The sequence below is a fragment of the Nomascus leucogenys genome, chromosome 23, assembly GCF_006542625.1.
Source record: "Nomascus leucogenys isolate Asia chromosome 23, Asia_NLE_v1, whole genome shotgun sequence".
NCBI classification, from domain to species: Eukaryota; Metazoa; Chordata; class Mammalia; order Primates; family Hylobatidae; genus Nomascus; species Nomascus leucogenys.
Window position 1 is genome coordinate 26,737,891 of NC_044403.1, and position 19,266 is coordinate 26,757,156.

Below are 19,266 nucleotides of genomic sequence, written 5' to 3' on the forward strand. Positions count from 1 at the left end.
TGGTTAGATTATTGGTGGTTCATTTTGAACTATAGAAGTCTTGATTTTTAAACTACATTAGGGAAGGTCTATTTCAGCATTTTTCTTTTTTTTTTTTCTTTTTTTTTTTTTTTGAGACGGAGTCTCGCTCTGTCGCCCAGGCTGGAGTGCAGTGGTGCAATCTCGGCTCACTGCAAGCTCCGCCTCCCGGGTTCACGCCATTCTCCTGCCTCAGCCTCTCCGAGTAGCTGGGACTACAGGCGTCCGCCACCACACCTGGCTAATTTTTTGTATTTTTTAGTAGAGACAGGGTTTCACCGTGGTCTCAATCTCCTGACCTCGTGATCCGCCCGCCTCGGCCTCCCAAAGTGCTGGGATTACAAGCGTGAGCCACCGCGCCCGGCTATTTCAGCATTTTTCTTAGCCCTAGGCTGAATATTTTAGTCCTGAGACACAGTGTTTATTTACTCTGAAGGCTCGTCCCTTATGAAGTTCCAGCAGAAACCCAGGTGTTTACCTAGCCCCTCCAACTTGTTAGAATTCAGATGGCAAAATCTCTCCCACGTGGTGTGTGGCAACTGAAATTTCTGCTCAGGTCTTTGAGCTTTCCAGCTGTTGTTTGTCTCTGGGCTTCTTGTAGGCTCTCCTATAGATGTATAATTAAGGGATCAACCAAAGAGTTCAGAGGAGTTTATATGCAGATTTAGGGGCTTCTTCTTTCTGACTTCCTCTTTTCTGACGTTTTCCCCTTTAGTTTCCAGCTATTCTAGCAGTTCCAAACTCTGTCTGCTGAGTCCTCAGGCAGATACAACTACAGTTTTCTGCTTGAATTCCGGCTGTCCAGTGCCATACAGACGGTCCTCATGGGAAAAGCCATTTAAACATGAATCTTGTCCGTTATGGTTCCTTTTTTCAAGGATCAAATAATCTAGACTTTATTCTTGATTTTGGTCTTCTTCTTGTGATTTTGAACGGTTGCTTTAAATATTTCATCAATTGCTTATAATCATCATTTGCAGGAAGGTCAGTCCAATACAAGCCATCGTGCCATAACTAGAGCCAGAACTTCATCAAAAGTTTCTAAGCTGAGGAGTGAAAAGAGTAGACGTAGGCTTTAAGAAGGTCATTCTGGCAGATGTGTGGTAACCTGTAGCAGGGGAGCAAGAAGGAAGACAAAAATAAGACTATTACCAGAGTCCCTGGTAGATGATGGTTATTTAGACTCGATGATAAAAGAGGAGACTGGTCATGACAAGCAATGGATGAGTTTGAGATACATTTTTGGCAAGATTTGGTGATAAGCAGGGGATGAGAAAAAAGGGGAAGTCAAGAATAACTCTCAGATTTCTTGTTTGAAAGACTGGGTGATTAACACCACTTACCAAAATAGGGAATACCAGAGAAGGATGAGATTTGGGGCAAAAATCAAATTTCCTTTTGGATGCAAGTCTCAAGATGACAATAAAATAATTGTCCAATAAACAATTGAATTTGTAAGTCTGCAGCTCAGGGAAAAGGTCTCATTTAATAGGTCTGGCTGCTACAACTTGAGTGAGATGTACACATGCAGAGGGAAGGAATGCTACCTAAGGGATTGAGAACTGACAAAAGCTGGTTGGAGTTGGATGTTGACTTTCTGAATTCTAGGTGAAACTACTGGATGGGAGAGATGAAAGGCCAGCAAAATCAGCCTACTTATAATTGGGATGTTTTAAGGAGGTTAACTGTGGCTGCTTTTTCCCCCTCTGGATACAGGGTTACAAGGAAGAAAATAACACAGGTGAATGTTGTGGGAGATGTTTGCCTACAGCTTGCACCATTCAGCTAAGAGGAGGACAGATCATGACACTGAAGGTAGGAGCAAGCTGAACGCAGGGCTCCCTCACATATCACCATCTTGCTTCCTTTTTTGGAAATTTTTCTTCAAGAAAGAGGGGCTAAGTTTGGTTCAGTATTGGCTTCTTTTTCTACTTCTTTCTGATTATATAAGGAAAAGATAGATGACTTATTGCAGGCACGGAATTTTCTCTTATTTAGTTATTTTGTTGCTCTTCTTGACAAGAGTGTACTTGGTGTAGGGCCTCACGATTTGGAGTCAATTGATCTTTTTTTTTTTCTTTCTTGAGATGGAGTCTCGCTCTGTTGCCAGGCTGGAGTGCAATGTCACGATCTCGGCTCACTGCAACCTCCGCCTCCCAGGTTCAAGCGATTTCCCTGTCTCAGCCTCTCAAGTAGCTGGGACTACAGGCATGCACCACCACGCCCAGCTAATTTTTGTAGTTTTAGTAGAGATAGTGTTTCATCATGTTGGCCAGGATGGTCTCGATCTCTTGACCTCGTGATCCGCCCACCTCAGCCTCCCAAAGTGCTGGGATTACAGGTGTGAGCCACCGTGCCTGGCCTGGAGGTGGTTGATCTTTAAGATTTTCTCTAGCTTTGGGAGTCTGTAAGACTGGACAGGCCATCAGGGTGAAACAAACTCTGATCTATGAAGTCCGGACTAGCAGGTGGGGCTGGGAGGTAGTGCCCTTGATTCATCTCTAGTTCAGTTATCAACTAGTCAGTTTGCTGTTGCTATATCTCAATCCTTCAAGCATTTAACTGGTCGGAAGAGTCTACATAGCAGCCCTGTTCATAAGATACAAGCTATAAAACTGGGACTCCACTTCTGTCTGTGTTCTGGGTGTGGGGGCTTTATTATACACTGTCTTGTTCTTGTTTCATGGTTCTGCAGATTGTTTCATCAACTCCATGGAGTCAAGCTCATGGTTTGAAGTGGCTTTGTGAACCAAACACTGTCTCTGACTTTACCCACTCCTCTTTCCTTCCAGCGTGATGAGACGCTCCAGGATGGCTGTGATACTCACTTCTGCAAGGTCAATGAGAGAGGAGAGTACTTCTGGGAGAAGAGGGTCACAGGCTGCCCACCCTTTGATGAACACAAGTGTCTGGCTGAGGGAGTGAGTACTCATCCTGCTTTCCTCTTTACTGTCTCAATCTCTAAGAACAAGATCCTTCTGAATGGCGTGCATCCCAGCTCTGGCATAATTTCTCAGTGTCTGAGGCACATCTCTGGCCTAGTTGAAGAATCAGTGAGATTACGAAATCAAAGCCTATGGAGAGATAAAATTCTCTGCAATATAAGATGTTTTAAAAAATATTTTCCTTAAGGGAGGCTGAGTGTGTGATTCTTGAATAAGAAGATCTGAGATCAAACTGATTTTTAGTCTTCCTGGGAATGAAGATCCTGATGACTCAATTGGAAGAGAATTCAGAATAATCAAAATTGTTTCAGCCTGGTCAGGTAGGGTGGTCAAGCTGCTCACATTTATGATAGGAAAGCAGAGTTTACATCTGGGCACTTAAGCACTGGGCTGTGAGTTCAGAGCTAAAAATTGGCCCGGAGTGACCTGAAAGCTGTCTACTCTGTACTGTTTGTGCCTAACCTGCAATTTTGCTGTTTTCTTAGGGTAAAATTATGAAAATTCCAGGCACCTGCTGTGACACATGTGAGTACATTACTAATATCTTGTCCCTTGAAACCCATCAGAGCAAGTCTAGGGGCACTTTGCAGCTTGCTCCTTGAAACCCATTAGCAAGCCCCATGACTGTTCTTTGGAGTAAGCTTTATTTCAGAAAGATACTTCGTGACAACTGGTCAGTCATTATGTTCAGTCTTGCAGGGAGCAGCCTCCCCTCCTTGGATGTCATCAGACTGCCCTCTTGAACTCCCTTTTAGATGCCCATGGAGCAATCTCTTTCCCCTTTTCCTGCAAACTCCCTCCTGTCTCCAGCTTCTTACGTGCCTTTCCCCTCAGAGGATCTTTGATTGCTCATAGTCCTATCCTGGGACAATATGTTCCCTCTCCAACCAAAGCTTCTTGAAGACAGGCACCTTGGATCTATGATCTTGACAGAGTAGACTCTCAACACGTGTCTATTCATGAGCGTGCTAAAGCTATCTCAAAGAGAAAGCGAAGCCACCAGCTGGCCGACAACAGCCCACATGTGCTGTGGGGGCTGGTCTAAGTTTATCACCCCCTCTTCTTCACTCTGAGCTTCTCTTTACCTCGTAGTTATGTCCTGCTGATTGGTTCTCATTGCTCACAGCAGCAGCTTTGGAGACGAGACACAAATCTGCACATCAGGCAGTGTTCTTCCCATGCATGCTTGTGTTTATGAGCACAGATAACTTTCAGGATCCCAGTGCTAATGCCATAGTTTCTGAATATAGAATTACTTGCCTGGACTAAGATTTTTTGTTTTAGATTAGGGTTTTTTTTTTTTTTTGTCCTGGGTTCACAGGTCCATGCTTGTTTACAGATAGAGAAAGGAAGAGTGAAAACATGAATACCTTCAGTGTTCAATCATTCATTCTTGACAGCCCCTGCAATTTCTGTAACCAAATCTCAGATCGAGGAAACACTCTGAAAGCATGTCTTTCTATGATTCCCATTTGAATGCTTTAAGAATGCGAAGTCAGGAAACCATCAGAGAAGAAGAATTCTCTCTAGGCACACTGCATGTAGAATTTGATTAAGAGACTGTTACCTACGAAACCACCACAAAGGGTCTTTGTTGGTTAACGCATTCAAGAGGCTTCGAGATCTTTTATAAGGACAATAAGCCAGGCTCAGGGCTTTAAATCCACAGCAACATAATATAGTATGCTGGTCTAAATGTTTTTTTTTTTAATTCATCCTCTTAATGTAATTGGCAGGCTTTCCCTTTACAATGCAATTATCTGGAAATTAGGAGACAGACTAATATGTAGTTAGGGTTGATTTAGATTTGGAGTCATCTAAGATTAGAACACTCTCAATGTTCAGATTGGAATGGTGAGCTGGGATTAAATTTTTGAATTCCCGGTGGGCCAAGTAGAGATTCAGATCTGAATGCCACTAACCCCTGTGTGAAAGGAAACCCATGTCAGCAACCTGGAGTCAGCAGTACCCAAAGAGAGGCCTTCACAAAGGTGCCTAGGGATCTTCTTGGTCCCCAGAGAGGCAGGGTATGCCCTTATATCACCATGACTTTGCCTTTCCTCTTACCCCAAGGCAGGAATGAACAGATAGTAATTATACTTATTGACTACTTCATTGCCCATTACCTTCTGAATGTAGTTACAAACACAAGAGGGTTGCTTTAGCCATTTGGTTTTTAGAGTCTACAGTGAGATAAAGGCAAGTCTTACTCATTTTACATCACCATAACAGTGAATTTAGGCTCTTCCTGCAATTGAAATTGTACCATTAAGTGAGTTAAGCCCAGCAATAACTATATCTCTGCATATTTTGGGCCAGGAACAGCTGAGGTGAACCAGGATAACTGAATTCCCTCCTTGTGGCTGGCTTTGGTTATTTGGTTACTGTGAAAGGGACCTATTTCCAGCCCAATGAGGGCACTGGGGCTGAAGAGTGTTCTCTAGAACCCCAGCCAGTCCTCAAGTTTCACCTCTCACTTGTCCTATAGGTGAGGAGCCTGAGTGCAATGACATCACTGCCAGGCTGCAGTATGTCAAGGTGGGAAGCTGTAAGTCCGAAGTAGAGGTGGATATCCACTACTGCCAGGTAAGGGCTCTGCTTCAATAAGGCCTGGGTGCGGAGGGCTGAGCCTCTGTGTTTGGATACCTATCCTTAGTTACATTCTAGAAGGGTCTGGAAAATTCGCAGGGAAGAGAAGGGAAATAAACTGGAAACATTTTTTTTTTTTTAAGTAAATGTTTTATTGAAGTAACTGGGAATTTTTGACTCCAGGAAAAAAACAAAAATGGAGGAAAGACTTAACAAATCCTTTACAGAAAATGGAGAGTTATATATGCAAGATGGGGGCCACATTCTTGAAGATCAATCAAACATATATAAAAATTTCCTGCATAAAACATGCATAATCAGGCATAAAACATTTTGTACATTAACATGCATAAAAATTGCAGCTAGAGGGATGTGGTATGATATTATTACCATAGAGGAGAGGACATGTCAGACCTGTGATCTTCCTTTACAAATTGCCTAGCTGTCCTGGGTGCTTCTGGGTGAGATCAGACCTGCCTTGCTTGGAGGGGTCAGGGAGAAAGCAGGCTGCCCCAGAGCCCTGCCTAGGCCAGGACTTCCCACCATTGTGAAGCTCCCATCTTCCTCTGCTTTCTTGCAGGGCAAATGTGCCAGCAAAGCCATGTACTCCATTGACATCAACGACGTGCAGGACCAGTGCTCCTGCTGCTCTCCGACACGGACGGAGCCCATGCAGGTGCCCCTGCACTGCACCAATGGCTCTGTTGTGTACCATGAGGTTCTCAATGCCATGGAGTGCAAATGCTCCCCCAGGAAGTGCAGCAAGTGAGGCTGCTGCAGCTGCATGGGTGCCTGCTGCTGCCTGCCTTGGCCTGACAGGCCAGGCCAGAGTGCTGCCAGTCCTCTGCATGTTCTGCTCTTGTGCCCTTCTGAGCCCACAATAAAGGCTGAGCTCTTATCTTGCAAAAGGCTGCTGGTGCACTGTGTCGTAGGGCTGAATGGCAACGGTGGGCAGGGGCTGAGTTCTGAGACTGGTTCTGAGGAAGGAAGCACAGGCCCCATCTGCAAGCCTCAGTGTCAGTGCGAGATACTGCCAACCTCTGGGGATAAGTGATGTTTTTGCCTCCAGGGGTGGGAAAGGCATAGTATGGGGTAGGCCTCTTCTGAAACCCAGCACAAAGTAAAAGGGATTTTCCCAGGAACACTGGATTCTCCAGTCTCCGAATGGAGGGGCTTCTGAACATAGCAGAGGGGTGGGTCCTGGAGCCAGGCTCCTGCTGAGATAGACACTATTGTTGTCACATGGCTGGCAGTGTGGAGAAGGGGTCTGACCAAATGTGCAAGGATTTCTCCGAGCCCGTGGCTCACAGAGTTCCTGTGTACCCATAGTGGCCCCTGTGGGAGGGAGAGGTGCTGAGGACTGATGGGGACCTGGAAACAGGGTACTGGCAGGTGCAGTAGTGTGGTCCCCCAACTCAGCCTGAGGGCATGAGCCCCAGATCTGGAGGCAGACCTGGGCTCCACAAATGGCCCTCGCTCAGCTGTGTGGCCTCAAACAAGCCCCTTAGTGGTTCTCAGACTCAGTTTCCTCATTTGGAAAACAGGAATGTTGGTCTCACTCATAAGGTGGTGAGGATAAACAACCACAGCCTAAAATAAGGCCTGCAAGTCCTTAGGTAACTGTAAATTGCTCTATAATCATGTAAGAAGTGGTGAGAATAACAATGGGGAAATCAAAGCTTTCGGTAGGGAATAAGAGACTCTGATGTTAACAGCAGAGCATTAGGGATTTCCTTGTGGTGAGGGCTGGACCAGCTGGGTTTCTTTCAGGCTTTATGCTTGATGCCAAGGTCCTATGTACTCCAGACATCCTTCAGTGGAAGAGGAAGTGGTGTAGATAACACCAAACATCAACCAGTCCCCAAATCACTAACAGGTACTGTCACTTGCAGTTAGAGATGGTCCTTCCTTAAAATTTATGGAAGAGTTTTCATGTACATGCTGGCAAGATGGTGGGGACTCTTGCTGGGGAGAATGCCCATGAGAAAGAAGGGGATGTCCTGGATTACAAGAATTTGATGAAGAATTGATTTTCATTCCAAATACTTTTGACACAGGAGAGACTCAGCTCATTGAAAGTACCGGATAATGGAGTCAAAAGGGAGTTAGACATCATCTAGTCCACTGTTCCTCCTCTACTCCTTTACAAGTGATGAAAGCAGCTCAGAAAACTCAAGTGACTTGCCAAAGGTCATAACTGCTGGGTGGCAGGGCCAGGTTCAGAATCCAGGTGCCTTGACACCTGGATAAGAACTCCCAGGCCACCCCATCAGAGCCACACGATCCCTGTTGCTTACACTCTTCCCGTGCTGACATGGGGACCAGTGACTGCTGCATCCCTAAGTTTCTACCACTTCTGTTATTGCCTGAGCTTAACCTTAAGGGAAGCCACATTAGAGGAAAATGGCATAGATTATGCTGAGTAGGCTTGGTGGGGAGTTTAGTGGGGCAGAAGGGAGGAAGAATGGATAGAAGTTTTCTGTAACTACTCAATAATTCAAAGGTTGCTGTCTCTCCATCCATCACCCCACTCCCAACTTTGGGTAGCCTCTAAGGTCTCTGTTGGTAGGAAACCAGATCCAGGGACAGGGAATTAACTGTCACTCTTCTGACTGATCACCTAACACTAGCTGGGGACAAGGTGTTATTGGAGGCATGAGCTTCAGAGAAATTCAGCAGGAAGGCCACCACTGCAGCCTAGGTCGTTGATTTTCCAATTGCCTGTGTCTTGCTAGCTTGAACTTCTCATGTTTACTGATATGTCATTTTACCATCAAGAAAAAAGCTGCATCAGAAAACTGCATGTTTTGATTATTAAAAAAAAACCCAAAACAATGGAAGGGAGCTGGGTAAAAAGGATGCAGGAAGAGAAACTGGTGGAGCTAGTGTGTGCAGAGCGGTGTGTCGGCCGTCTTCTTTTATTTACAGGTATCCCAAAGGCACCATCTGTACGTGGTTTCAGGGACCCTCTTTTTTACTCACCCTCAGACCAGGTAAGACAGAGTGCCCCAAAGTGGATGTTTTAAGGGTAGTCTCAAGGAAGGAGTATACAGAGACTAAGAAAATGCTGGAGGGAAAGAAGAAAGGGAATGAGTGAAGGAGCAATGGTGACCATTTTTCAATCGTTTGGGGATTGAAAAGACATGAGAATGGTCCCTGGAAGTAGACAGGGAGAAAGCGGTTGTTAGGGATAGAAAGGAGCAGAATAGCAGAGTGTTATGCCACAAACTCCAGGGCAGGCTGCCTGCTTTGGAATCCTAGGATCCTCTTAGAGGTAAGTTACTTGACATTTAACACTGCAGTCCTCTCATCTGTCAAATGGGCACACTGCAGTGATTGCCTCATATACTTATTGTTACGATTAAAATAACCACCATAGGGAAAGCACTGAGAAGGGTGTTGGGTGGAGAGGAAGTCCTGTAGAAGCATTAGCCGGTAGTACTTGCAGTGGATGGAATAAAGCCCTGGGTTGGGACATCACATCTTGTGGCTTTCCTTCTGCTCTGCGCTCGACTGTGGTGTCACTTACTCCCCTTTGCTTCCCCAGGCTCCTTCTGTATAAAGTGGGATCTATCATGACCAGCCTACTTTATCAATATAGGAGAGAAAATTTTCATGCCTGAAGGTCAGCGATCACAAATGGCATACTTAATATAGTACTTCTTCATTTTGGGGGTCCATGGTATTAATGAACTTGTTTTACTTCTGTGCGTCTTGGAGTTGCAGATTCCATCAGGCAGAAGGGCCCTTTGGAGGTTTTCCCTCCCATCCCCCTGCCCAGGTACGTGAACTGTCCCGGGGAGATGGCACTCCTCTTGCCCTCTGGGGATGGAGCTTCCATAATCTATGCCCTCAACCCTCCTTAACCCTCCTAGCGTCTCATGGGAGAGCTCTTATAAAACGGACCCCTCCTCCTGCCTCTGGCAGCCCCTCCTTCTGTTCTGCGGTCCCTCGTGCACCTACTACCTGCCTCTTCTCCCTTTCGTCCTGCTTAACCTAGGGGAAAGTGAGGACAGCTGGTCTCCACCTAGTGTGGAGACAGGTGTGGGGAATCCGCCATCCAGGGGCACGCCCCCACTCCCGCCCCAGGGCTAACCCTTGGTCAGTGGATGACCCTTTGGAGCGGCGGGAAGGAGGCTTTGCTGGCAGGACTGGAAACTAATAAGCCAGACAGTTCATGAGATAATCTGGCTGAATTTTTACACTCGAAGCAGGTTGTGGGGCGTCGCCCCGGCTCTGGGGGAGCAGGGAGCGTTTACTTTCTCGCCCCTCAGCCCCACGGACCCGAGTGGGTCGTGGACTCAACCCGGCCGCGGGACCGCGCTCCATTCTCGACGCCCCGTTCTCAGCGCCCGGGCGTCCAGGGCGCAGCGGGGAGAGCTGGGCTCTGGCTGCGCGGCGCCGGCGGCCGGGAGGGATGGGGGAGGGGGAGGCGGCAGCCGGCGAGGGGCGGGCGCGCCGGGACGCAGCTGAGCCGCGATGGAATTAGCCCCGCGGCGGCGTAAGCCTGCCCAGAAGCGCGCGGGGTCTGCGTCCGCATCATGGCTACTCCCGGGCCGCGTGGTGAGTTTCCCGGCTGGACCCTGGTCCTGGTCTCCTACAGGTGGTAGGAGGGAGGGAGTGAAGGAGGCGGCCTCCGAACTCCCACCCTTCGGAATTGGTGACCCCCAAGGGAGCCTGGGCAGGGTGGTGCGGGAAGTTGACCCCGTTTTCCCAGGGTAGGGACTCTGAGGGACGTCTGTGTAATTTCCGGGACTTTTTTTTTTTTTTTAAATCAAGGAGAGGGAAGGTAGGACAACAGAGGTTTGGGGCGGCCGCTTTTCCGTGATTGGTTACCAATCCCCACCTCTGATGTTGCCTCTCCTTGTTAGAAGTCCTGGGGACGTTTAGCCTACAGCATCTGAGGGTAAGTAAACAATAAGTAAACAACCAGCCGTAGTGGGTTTAACTCGGCAACAGTCCGCTGAGGACAGAGCAAATTTGACTTTGGCATCCCTGGAGTGGCCTCTCAGTTTCAGAAGTTTCTTCCAGTATCTTACCCCAAACCGCATTCAGGAAGGGTTCCAAGATCAGGCATTTAAACGCCAGGCTGCAGGGAAACACAGCTGTACCTTCCCTAGGGACTTTTCTTAGAAGAAAAGCAAATTGAAGTGGAGTATGGAGAAGGAAGACGTTATTTTATTGCTTTTGGGCAGGACTGACTTTGCCTGGGACGGGGACTTTGTCGGCTGTTGTGTTTCTGGTCATTCTTGAGACAGGCATGAAGAGGGAGGCGCCCGCTCCTTTGGCATGAACAATGAGCTGAGTGGACTGGGAGGTGGTGTCAGTCACAGTCCTGATACTTTGTGAGCAGATGTGGAGAAATACCACCCCGGGACCATGTGGGACCTCTTCTGGGACAGAAGGTCCCACTGAGCAAGGTCAGATCTCAGCCCAAAGGCAGGTGGCAGGTGGAAGGAGGATCTTAGACAAGGTGAAGGTGCTTCCAGAGGACTGTGGTCATCTTGGCCCTCCACCTGCCTGGCCTTTGTCCTTGGGACCTGGTATCAGAGCCCCTGCCCAGTCTCTCTGTCACCCTGGCTCTGCTCCTGGGCATCCAGGGCTCATTTGCTCCTCTCAGTGTGTCTTAACGTGCACCCGTCATTTCCGGAGCCAAGCACCTGATTCGATCCTTTCCAGCAACTGCTTCTGCTCTCTGAGTTGCCTCTATGTGGGTACCAGAGCCACTCTGCTGGTTGATTGTAGAGGCTGTGTGAGGGATAAGGGTGGGATCCAAACACACACCTCAAGTTCTAGTCCAGTTTCCAGGTGTGCCATCTCTTCATCTTCCATTGTGGGGCAAGGCTGCAGGGTGAGAGGCATTTGGGCCTACTGGGGAGTGTGTCTATTATTTTCTGTAACAAAGACCTAATTTTCTGGAAAGCTACCCATTCTGTGGACCCCTTCTGTGGGCTGAGAGAAGCCCATCCCACCCTATGCATGACATTGCTAGAGCACATGCATAGCAGGTATTTGGCTGCTAGGGACGGCGTTATTGCCTCTAGTACACAATAGAATCCATCTGTATTGTTTAAAAATTGTTTTAAAAATTTCAGTAGTTTTTAGGGTACAGGGTTTTGTTTTTGGTTACATGGATAAGTTCTTTGGTGGTGAATTCTGAGATTTCAGTGCACCTGTCACCTCAGCAGTGTACACTGTACACAATATGTAATCTTTTATCCCTTACCCCTCCTCCCAACCTTACCCACTGAGTCCCCAAAGTCCATGATACCATTCTTATGTCTTTGCATCCTCATAGCTTAGCCCCCACTTATGAATGAGAACATATGATATTTAGTTACCCATTCCTGAGTTACTTCACTTAGAATAATGGCCTCTAGCTCCATCCAATTTGCTGCAAAAGATTGATTTTGTTTCTTTTCAAGGCTGAGTAGTATTCCATATACACACACACACAAACACACATACCCCACATTTTCTTTATCCACTCGTTGGTTAATGGGTACTTAAGTTGGTTCCCTATCTTTGCAATTGTGAATTGAGCTGCTATAAACATACATGTGCATGTGTCTCTTTTATATAATGACTTCATTTTCTTTAGGTAAATACCCAGTAGTGGGGTTGCTGGATCTAATGGTAGTTGTACTTTTAGTTCTTTAAAGACTCTCCATACTGTTTTTCCATAGTGGTTCTACTAGTTTACATTCTTACCAGCAGTGTTAAAGTGTTCCCTTTTCATCACATCCATGCCGATATCTATTAAAATTTTTGACTTTTTAGTTATAGCCATTCTTGCAGGAGTAAGGTGGGGTATCTCACTGTGGTTTTAATTTGCATTTCCCTGATGATTAGTGATGCTGAACATTTTTTCATATGTTTGTTGGCTGTTTATATATCTTCTTTTGAGAAATGTCTGTTCTCCATCACTATTTGTAGCTAAGTGGTTAGCGAAGGCCTCTCTCTTAGGAGATGAATTTGAACAGAGATTGCATTAAATGAAGGAACAAGCCATGCAGATATCTGGAGAATTATCTAGCAAAGGAAGTAAAGGCAAAAGAACCCATGGCAAGGAGATGCTTGGGCTGTGGAGGAATAGTGTGGGGAAGCTAAGGGCCGCAGCAGAGGGATTGAGAGGGAGAGAGGTAAGAGCCAGCCAGGTCGTGTGGGGTCTTGTGGTTCAGGCCATGTGTTCCTGGCATTCAAAGGGAAAGGGAAGACAGTAAGTAACATGGCTGTCATTATCTAATAAAAGGAGACTGGTTTATCTACACTGAAATAGCACGAGTTTGTGGTGATATTGATGTAAGACATTGCCCAACATTTTCTTTAGTAGGTTTTTAAAATGAGTATTATTTATCACGTGGGAATTTATCATATTATTTTTAATTTTAAAAGAGGAATGTTTTTGCCTTATTCTTTCCTGGTCCATTCTACCCCATTACGCTTTAAAAAATGCTATTTGAAAACCATGAAATTTATATCATAACTAATTAATAAGTTAAACTTGTAATCCTAAAAGTAGTGACTTAGTCATAGGGAACACTCAATGGCTAATAGTCTGTTTGGAGCAGTGACACTGAGTCTCTTTTTCCTTCTCTGTGTAAGAAAGGGATATGCGGCACTCCATCAGGAAGAGTTCCTAGGAAGAGTTCTTAATCGCATTTCCATTTGTTATCCTTTCCCTTTAGCCTACAGAACATCCTGTAGCATTGTTGGAGGTGCAGTTCTGCTGGTGACATTCTCTCAGCTTGTGTTTTTATGAAAAATGTCTTTATTTCATCCTTATTTTTGAAGGATACTTCATTGGATATAGATGAATGGTTTGACAGCTTTTTTTCCCACCCCCAGCCCCAGCCCTCTGGGTATCACTCTTTTGGTCTCCATTGTTTTGATGAGAAGCTAGCCTAAATTCATATTTAAATATTCTTCATTATCTTATTAATGTATAATCTCTTTTGACTCTGGTAGTGTTCAAGATTTGATATTCAGTTTTGGTTTTCAGTATTTTGACTCTGGGGTATCTAGATGTGCTTTTCTTTTTTTTTTTTTAACTTGAGTTTGCTGGGCTTCTTAAATCTGTTATTACAAGTTATTGTATTTTATCAAATTTTGAGACGACTTCAGCCACTATTTATTCAACTATTTTTATTTTTTTTCTTCTTCAACTATTTTTTGATCTGCTTTTCTTCTCTTCTTTTTGTGGAACTCCAGTCACATGAATGTTACAATGTTTAGTATTGCCCCACTAGTTTCTGTGGTGCTGTTAAATTTTTCCAATCTTTAGTCCTCTGCGCTCTAGATTTGATTACTTTTGTTGGATCCATCTTTAACTTCACTGATCCTTTCTCTGCCGTCTCCAGTTTGCTGTTAATCCCATCCAGTGGATTTTTCTTTCTCATAATTGTAATTTTTAATTCTAGGAATTCCATTGAAAAACAGCTTTATTGAGATACAATTCACATACCATAAAATTTACCCTTTAAAGGTGTCCAGTTCAGTGGCTATTGGTATATTCACAGAGTTGTGCAACCATCACCACAATCTAGTTTAAAGCATTTGCATCATCCTAAAGAGAAATGTCACACTCAATAGCAGTCACTCATTTTTCCTCCCTCCCTCTAGCCCTTGGCAACCACGAATCCATTTTCTGTCTCCATGGATATGCCTATTCTACACATTTTATGTAAATGGAACCATACAGTATGTGGCATTTTGTGTCTGTGTTCTTTCACTTAGCATAATGCTTTTAAGGGTAAGGTGTATTGTTACACATATCGGTACTTCATTCTTTTTTATAGCTGAAGCCTATTTCCTTGGGTGGATAGGCTACATTTTGTTTATCCATTTGCCAGTCCGTGGGCATTTGTGTGTCTTAGTTTTGGTTACTATGAATGATACTGCTATGAACTTTCAAGTACAAGTCTTTGTGTGTACCTGTTTTTTAGTTCTCTTGGGCATATACCTAGGAGAAGAATTGCTGGGTCATATGTTTAACTTTGATTGTCAGACGATTTTCCAAAGTGGCTGTACCATTTTACATTCCCACCAGCAATTTATGAGGGTTCTGATTTCTCCACAAACTCACCAGCAGTTGTTATTATTCATCTTTTTATTATAGCCATCCTTGTGGATGTGAAGTAGTGTATTATTGTGGTTTTGCATGAACCCAGGAGCAAGACAAGCCTGTCACTGGAGAAGGAAAAGCTCCTCTGCCTGCAAACCCCCGAGCATGCTTAGGCTTCCTGGTCTTAGAAGTGTGTGCCTCAATGATGGGGAGGACCCTCCACTTGGACAGCTGCTGTGTGGCTCTTCGACTTTTAAAACATACGTTAGAGAACTGGTGATAATACCAGTTTAAGAATCAGAAGGTGCAGGAATGGGTTCTATACAATCTAAATTCAAATGCTAAATGCTGCTAAATGTAGTTAACTTGTGCCTAAATGATTTGATCCAGTTTATAGGTGTACTGGAGGCATGTCCATCTTCCATATCAAATGGGAAGGCAAGCATCTTTTTCTAAATTGACAACATCGATGTGTGGCATTCCAGGAGGAGCCTCAAGAAGCAACAGAATCAGTTGGCCAACACTGTCACACAAGCTCACCATCCATCCATCCATCCATCTATCCATCCATCCATCCATCCATCCATTGATTTAAAAACCATTTAATAAGCATTTACATATCCCTGCCTTGTCCTGGGCGCTGAACTGGATCTCAGAGCCTACTTGGGGAGATAAATGTGGAAATGTATAACTTTAACACAATATAAGGTGTGAATATGCCACACCAAGCTTTTCATTTTTGGTAGGCCTCTGTAACAGAGATTACTAGCTGCTTACCAAAATCCATGTTCTCCTCTTCTTCCTGAACACACAGCTCGACCTTATTTCCTAGCCTCCCTTACAATTAGTTATGACACTGAATTTTAGCCAAAGGAATCTGAACAGTGACATGTGCTACTTCTGGCCCTGGCCCCTGGAAGCCTTCCATGCCTGTTTTTCCATGTGTTTTCTACCTTTCAGAAAACAGGAATGGCATTACTGTGACTCATATAGTATCCTTCACCATTGGTGTGGATGATAATAAATTACTTATAAGAGCATTAACCCAGTCCACTGAGTGACTGTTCATGTCAAATCTCCATACTTCTAAGCCTTACTCAACACTGCCTTTCCAAAATTTCCACCAACCCAGCAGATTTAACCCACCTCACACTTCTGCATGCCACAGGTGGGGAGAGATACTCAAAGGCAGGGATGGAAGATGGATCTAACTCATCTTTGATCCTTACTGCAGCCTGACACATGGTAGGTGCCCAATGAATGGGTGTTTCATTGAGTAGGTGCTCAAATTGAAATGTTGAAAAGAGGAGCAGAGAGAAACTTCTAGGCAAAGTCATCTCTTCTGTGCTTTGTGGTTTAGAATTCTGGAGCTTTTGATTATGTTGAATCAAGTATTCTTGAGGAAACACAGAGTTTTTTTTTTTTTTTTTTTTTTGACGGAGTCTTGCTCTGTCACCAGGCTGGAGTGCAGTGGTGCCATCTCAGCTCACTGCAACCTCTGCCTCCTGGGTTCAAGCGATTCTCCTGCCTCAGCCTCCCGAGTAGCTGGGACTACAGGTGCGCGCCACTACACCCAGCTAATTTTTGTATTTTTAGTAGAGATGGGGTTTTACTCTGTTGGCCAGGATGGTCTTGATCTCTTGACCTCATCATCCACCTGCCTCGGCCTCTCAAAGTTCTGGGATTACAGGCCTGAGCCACCTTGCCTGGGCACAAAATTATTTTTTTAAAAAAATATTGGCCTTGGTTACAGGTGCTTCTGTGGCCTACCTCAAGACAAGAAAAAAGGTTGGGATCTTAGCTTATCTTGTTTTTTTTCTTTTTGAGACAGAGTTTTGCTCTTGTTGCCCAGGCTGAAGTGCAGTGGTGCAATCTTGGCTCATTGCAACCTCCGCCTCCTGGGTTCAAGCAATTCTCCTGCCTCAGTTCTTCTGCCTATCCCTCATGTCTGCTGCATCCTTCCATAGCCCCCAGAATCTCACCCAGTTCCAAAGACCTCAGTAGCCTAAGAGTGGGAGCTATGATTGGAAGAGCTGTTTTAGGCTTTAACCTCAGTCCCAGTCCATTTTGGGTAGGAGAAACCTATTCCTTCTTTGGAGAGATGAGAATAAGAAAGATATCATTAATCTTGGTTACAATCAGGAGGAAGAGATGGGAGATGTTTATGGGTGGCGGAGAATGATGAGGGACATGGAGGGAACCCATTGAATGGGATGTCAATGGAAGAGCAAACAGAGCAAATCTGTTGCAAAACAGGTTATAATTAATGAGCGAACAGACCAGTTTTGACCAATTTTATGTTTTACACTGGCTACTTCCTCATGACATATAAGGAAGGGCATTTTTACCTTAATCTCATCAGCCATACTCCAAACCAAAGTGTAGGATGGGCTGCCAATGAGTAGGTTTCATTTAGGCAACTCATCCAAGTCCTAATTTGTAAATTTTGTCATTGAGAGAAGTACTTCCTGAAATGAATTTCTTATTCGATTACATACTCAATAAGATAATTCTCTCTTATTCTTATTCTCTTGGTCTTAACTGTTAGGATCTTGGGTCTGATCATTGACTATAAATGCTATTTGTAAAAAGGCCTTTTTAAAGGGTGAGGGATGTTAAGAATGTCCAGCCAGGAAGGGATTTACCAAGTAGTGTTGGCCATTCGTCCTCCTTTTGCACAGCATTGCTTAGTGGTGAAAAGTATGGACTGAGTGTGCTGGTGATCTTGGACAACTTACCTGGCCTCTCTGTGCTTCAGTTTCCTCATCAATAAAATGATGACAACAGTGGTACCTACCTCAGGGTTATGGTGAAGATTACATAAATTGATACATGCAAAGTGTTTAAAACAGTGTCTGACACATGTAAAGTGTCAGCGATTAGTGTTGTAGTTGTTATTGGTAGGGCAGTTCTATGTTCAGTTCAGCACAGGGGAATCCATCCTGTTTCAAAATTCACTCACAAGAAAGGATTCCTCAATTCCCTACATCGTTACCTCCAAAAGCTTTTAGAGCTCTTATTGCATCCAGAGTCCTGTGCTAGGAATACAAAGATATAAAAGGCAAATCTGAACTTCTAGAGGACTTCCTTCAGTGGTTAGGGAAGGCTTGGTATAGGAGTAGGACTTTACCTGGGTATGACTTAGCTTAGTGGAGAGGACATGCCAAACAGAAGTAACTGCCTAGGCAGAGGCACAAAGTGAGCATCAGTCTGGGGACAGGTTTGGCTAAAGAGGAATGTTCTTGTCTGATGGAGGGATTTGGCAGCAGAGACATTAACAGTCAGCTGTGTAAGTCTTTGAATGCCAAGTTGTTTGTGAGCCTCAAGACAATGGAAGTTTTGAGTAGCAGTGTGACCAGTGAAATAAAATTTTGTGAATTTTATAAAGGGTACCTGTATCAGAAAAGCAGTTAGGAATCTGTCCATCCATTTATTCACCTACCCACCTGTCCATCCACCCACCCACCCATCCATTTATCCATCCTTCTCCTGGCACCTCATTTATCCTCACTACAGCCAGGGCCATCTTTCTAATGTAATCTAATTATGTTGTTCTCTTGCTTAAAACCTTTTAACATTATAATAAATTGTGAACCTTGTTAACAGAGTGGAATTTGGGGTGGTTGTATGGTTGGGGAGAGAACTTTAGAGGCAGAAGGGCAAATAAAAAAGCAGATCACCTTCTGGGAGCTGCAGGCAGTTCATTCTCTCTGGAGTTTCTGTGCATGTGTGGCTGTGTGCACAAGAGGAGAGTCACTAGCAGGAGATGACATTGGGAAGGCTGACAAGAAAGATGGTAAAGGGTCTTGTAGGCCCTGTTAAGAAGTGTGCACTATACACCAGATAGGGCACTTTCTGTGCCCCTCAAATCCCACCACGTAGCTGGCCCCTTTTGGGGACTCTGCAGGCAGAAAAGGAGGGTGAGGAGGCTGGCAGTCCTTGCTCTCAGGAGGGCCATGATCTCAACCAGCCAGGCCTGAGGCCCATTGCAATGGATCATACAAATCATTGCCTTTCTTTCTGGAGTCTCCTTTCCTCCCTTGCCCATTGGTAGATGCCTAGTTAATTCTTCTAGATGCATGCAAAAGCCATGTCCTCTGGGAGCCTCCCTGACAGCTCTAGGGAGAGCTGAAGGCTTTTGCTTCCATGGATCCTCCTTCATACTTTCACGCTGACTCTCCTCCCATTCTGGAGATTATCTCCTTGTTAGTCTTCCTTCCTCATTAGTCTACCTTCCTTCTTTACTAGTCTAACTTCTTTTCTTATTAGTCACTTTCTCACCAGTCTTCCTTCCTTACTAGTCTACCTTCTTTCCTTACTGGTAGTCTACCTTCTTTCCTTATAGGCCTTCCTTCCTTGTGATTACCTAGGGCTTGATGGAAGGAATCACATTCTGGTTCTCTTTAATTCCTAATATTTTATACAATACCTGGCAAGTTAAATGGATCTGCAATGAATGAACAGAGATGTGAAATACTGCATATATATCATCCCCACCCCAACCTCCCAAAGAATGGTCATTTGCTGTGCTTGGAGCCTGGCATGATGGTGTGTGCAATGGGGGTATAGGGGGAAGGCCAGCAGTGGATGAGTGTTGGGAGATGAAGTGGTCCAGACAGGTAGGTGCGGACTCGGTCATGAAAGACCCTG

General features: G+C 44.9%; 2 protein-coding genes across 2 annotated transcripts in view; both read left to right on the forward strand.

Annotated features, from left to right (window-relative positions):
* VWF (von Willebrand factor) overlaps positions 1-6,460 on the forward strand; it is a 178,833-nt gene extending 172,373 nt beyond the window's left edge. The window contains exons 48-52 of the mRNA XM_030804480.1: positions 1,735-1,833; positions 2,811-2,939; positions 3,449-3,488; positions 5,452-5,549; positions 6,133-6,460. Coding sequence (XP_030660340.1) covers positions 1,735-1,833; positions 2,811-2,939; positions 3,449-3,488; positions 5,452-5,549; positions 6,133-6,321 — 555 coding nt within the window. The 3' untranslated portion in view covers positions 6,322-6,460. The remainder of the gene's footprint in view (positions 1-1,734; positions 1,834-2,810; positions 2,940-3,448; positions 3,489-5,451; positions 5,550-6,132) is intronic.
* A 3,619-nt stretch (positions 6,461-10,079) lies between these two features.
* The window catches only part of ANO2 (anoctamin 2), a 376,891-nt gene continuing 367,704 nt past the window's right edge, over positions 10,080-19,266 (forward strand). The window contains exon 1 of the mRNA XM_030804747.1: positions 10,080-10,115. Coding sequence (XP_030660607.1) covers positions 10,094-10,115 — 22 coding nt within the window. The 5' untranslated portion in view covers positions 10,080-10,093. The remainder of the gene's footprint in view (positions 10,116-19,266) is intronic.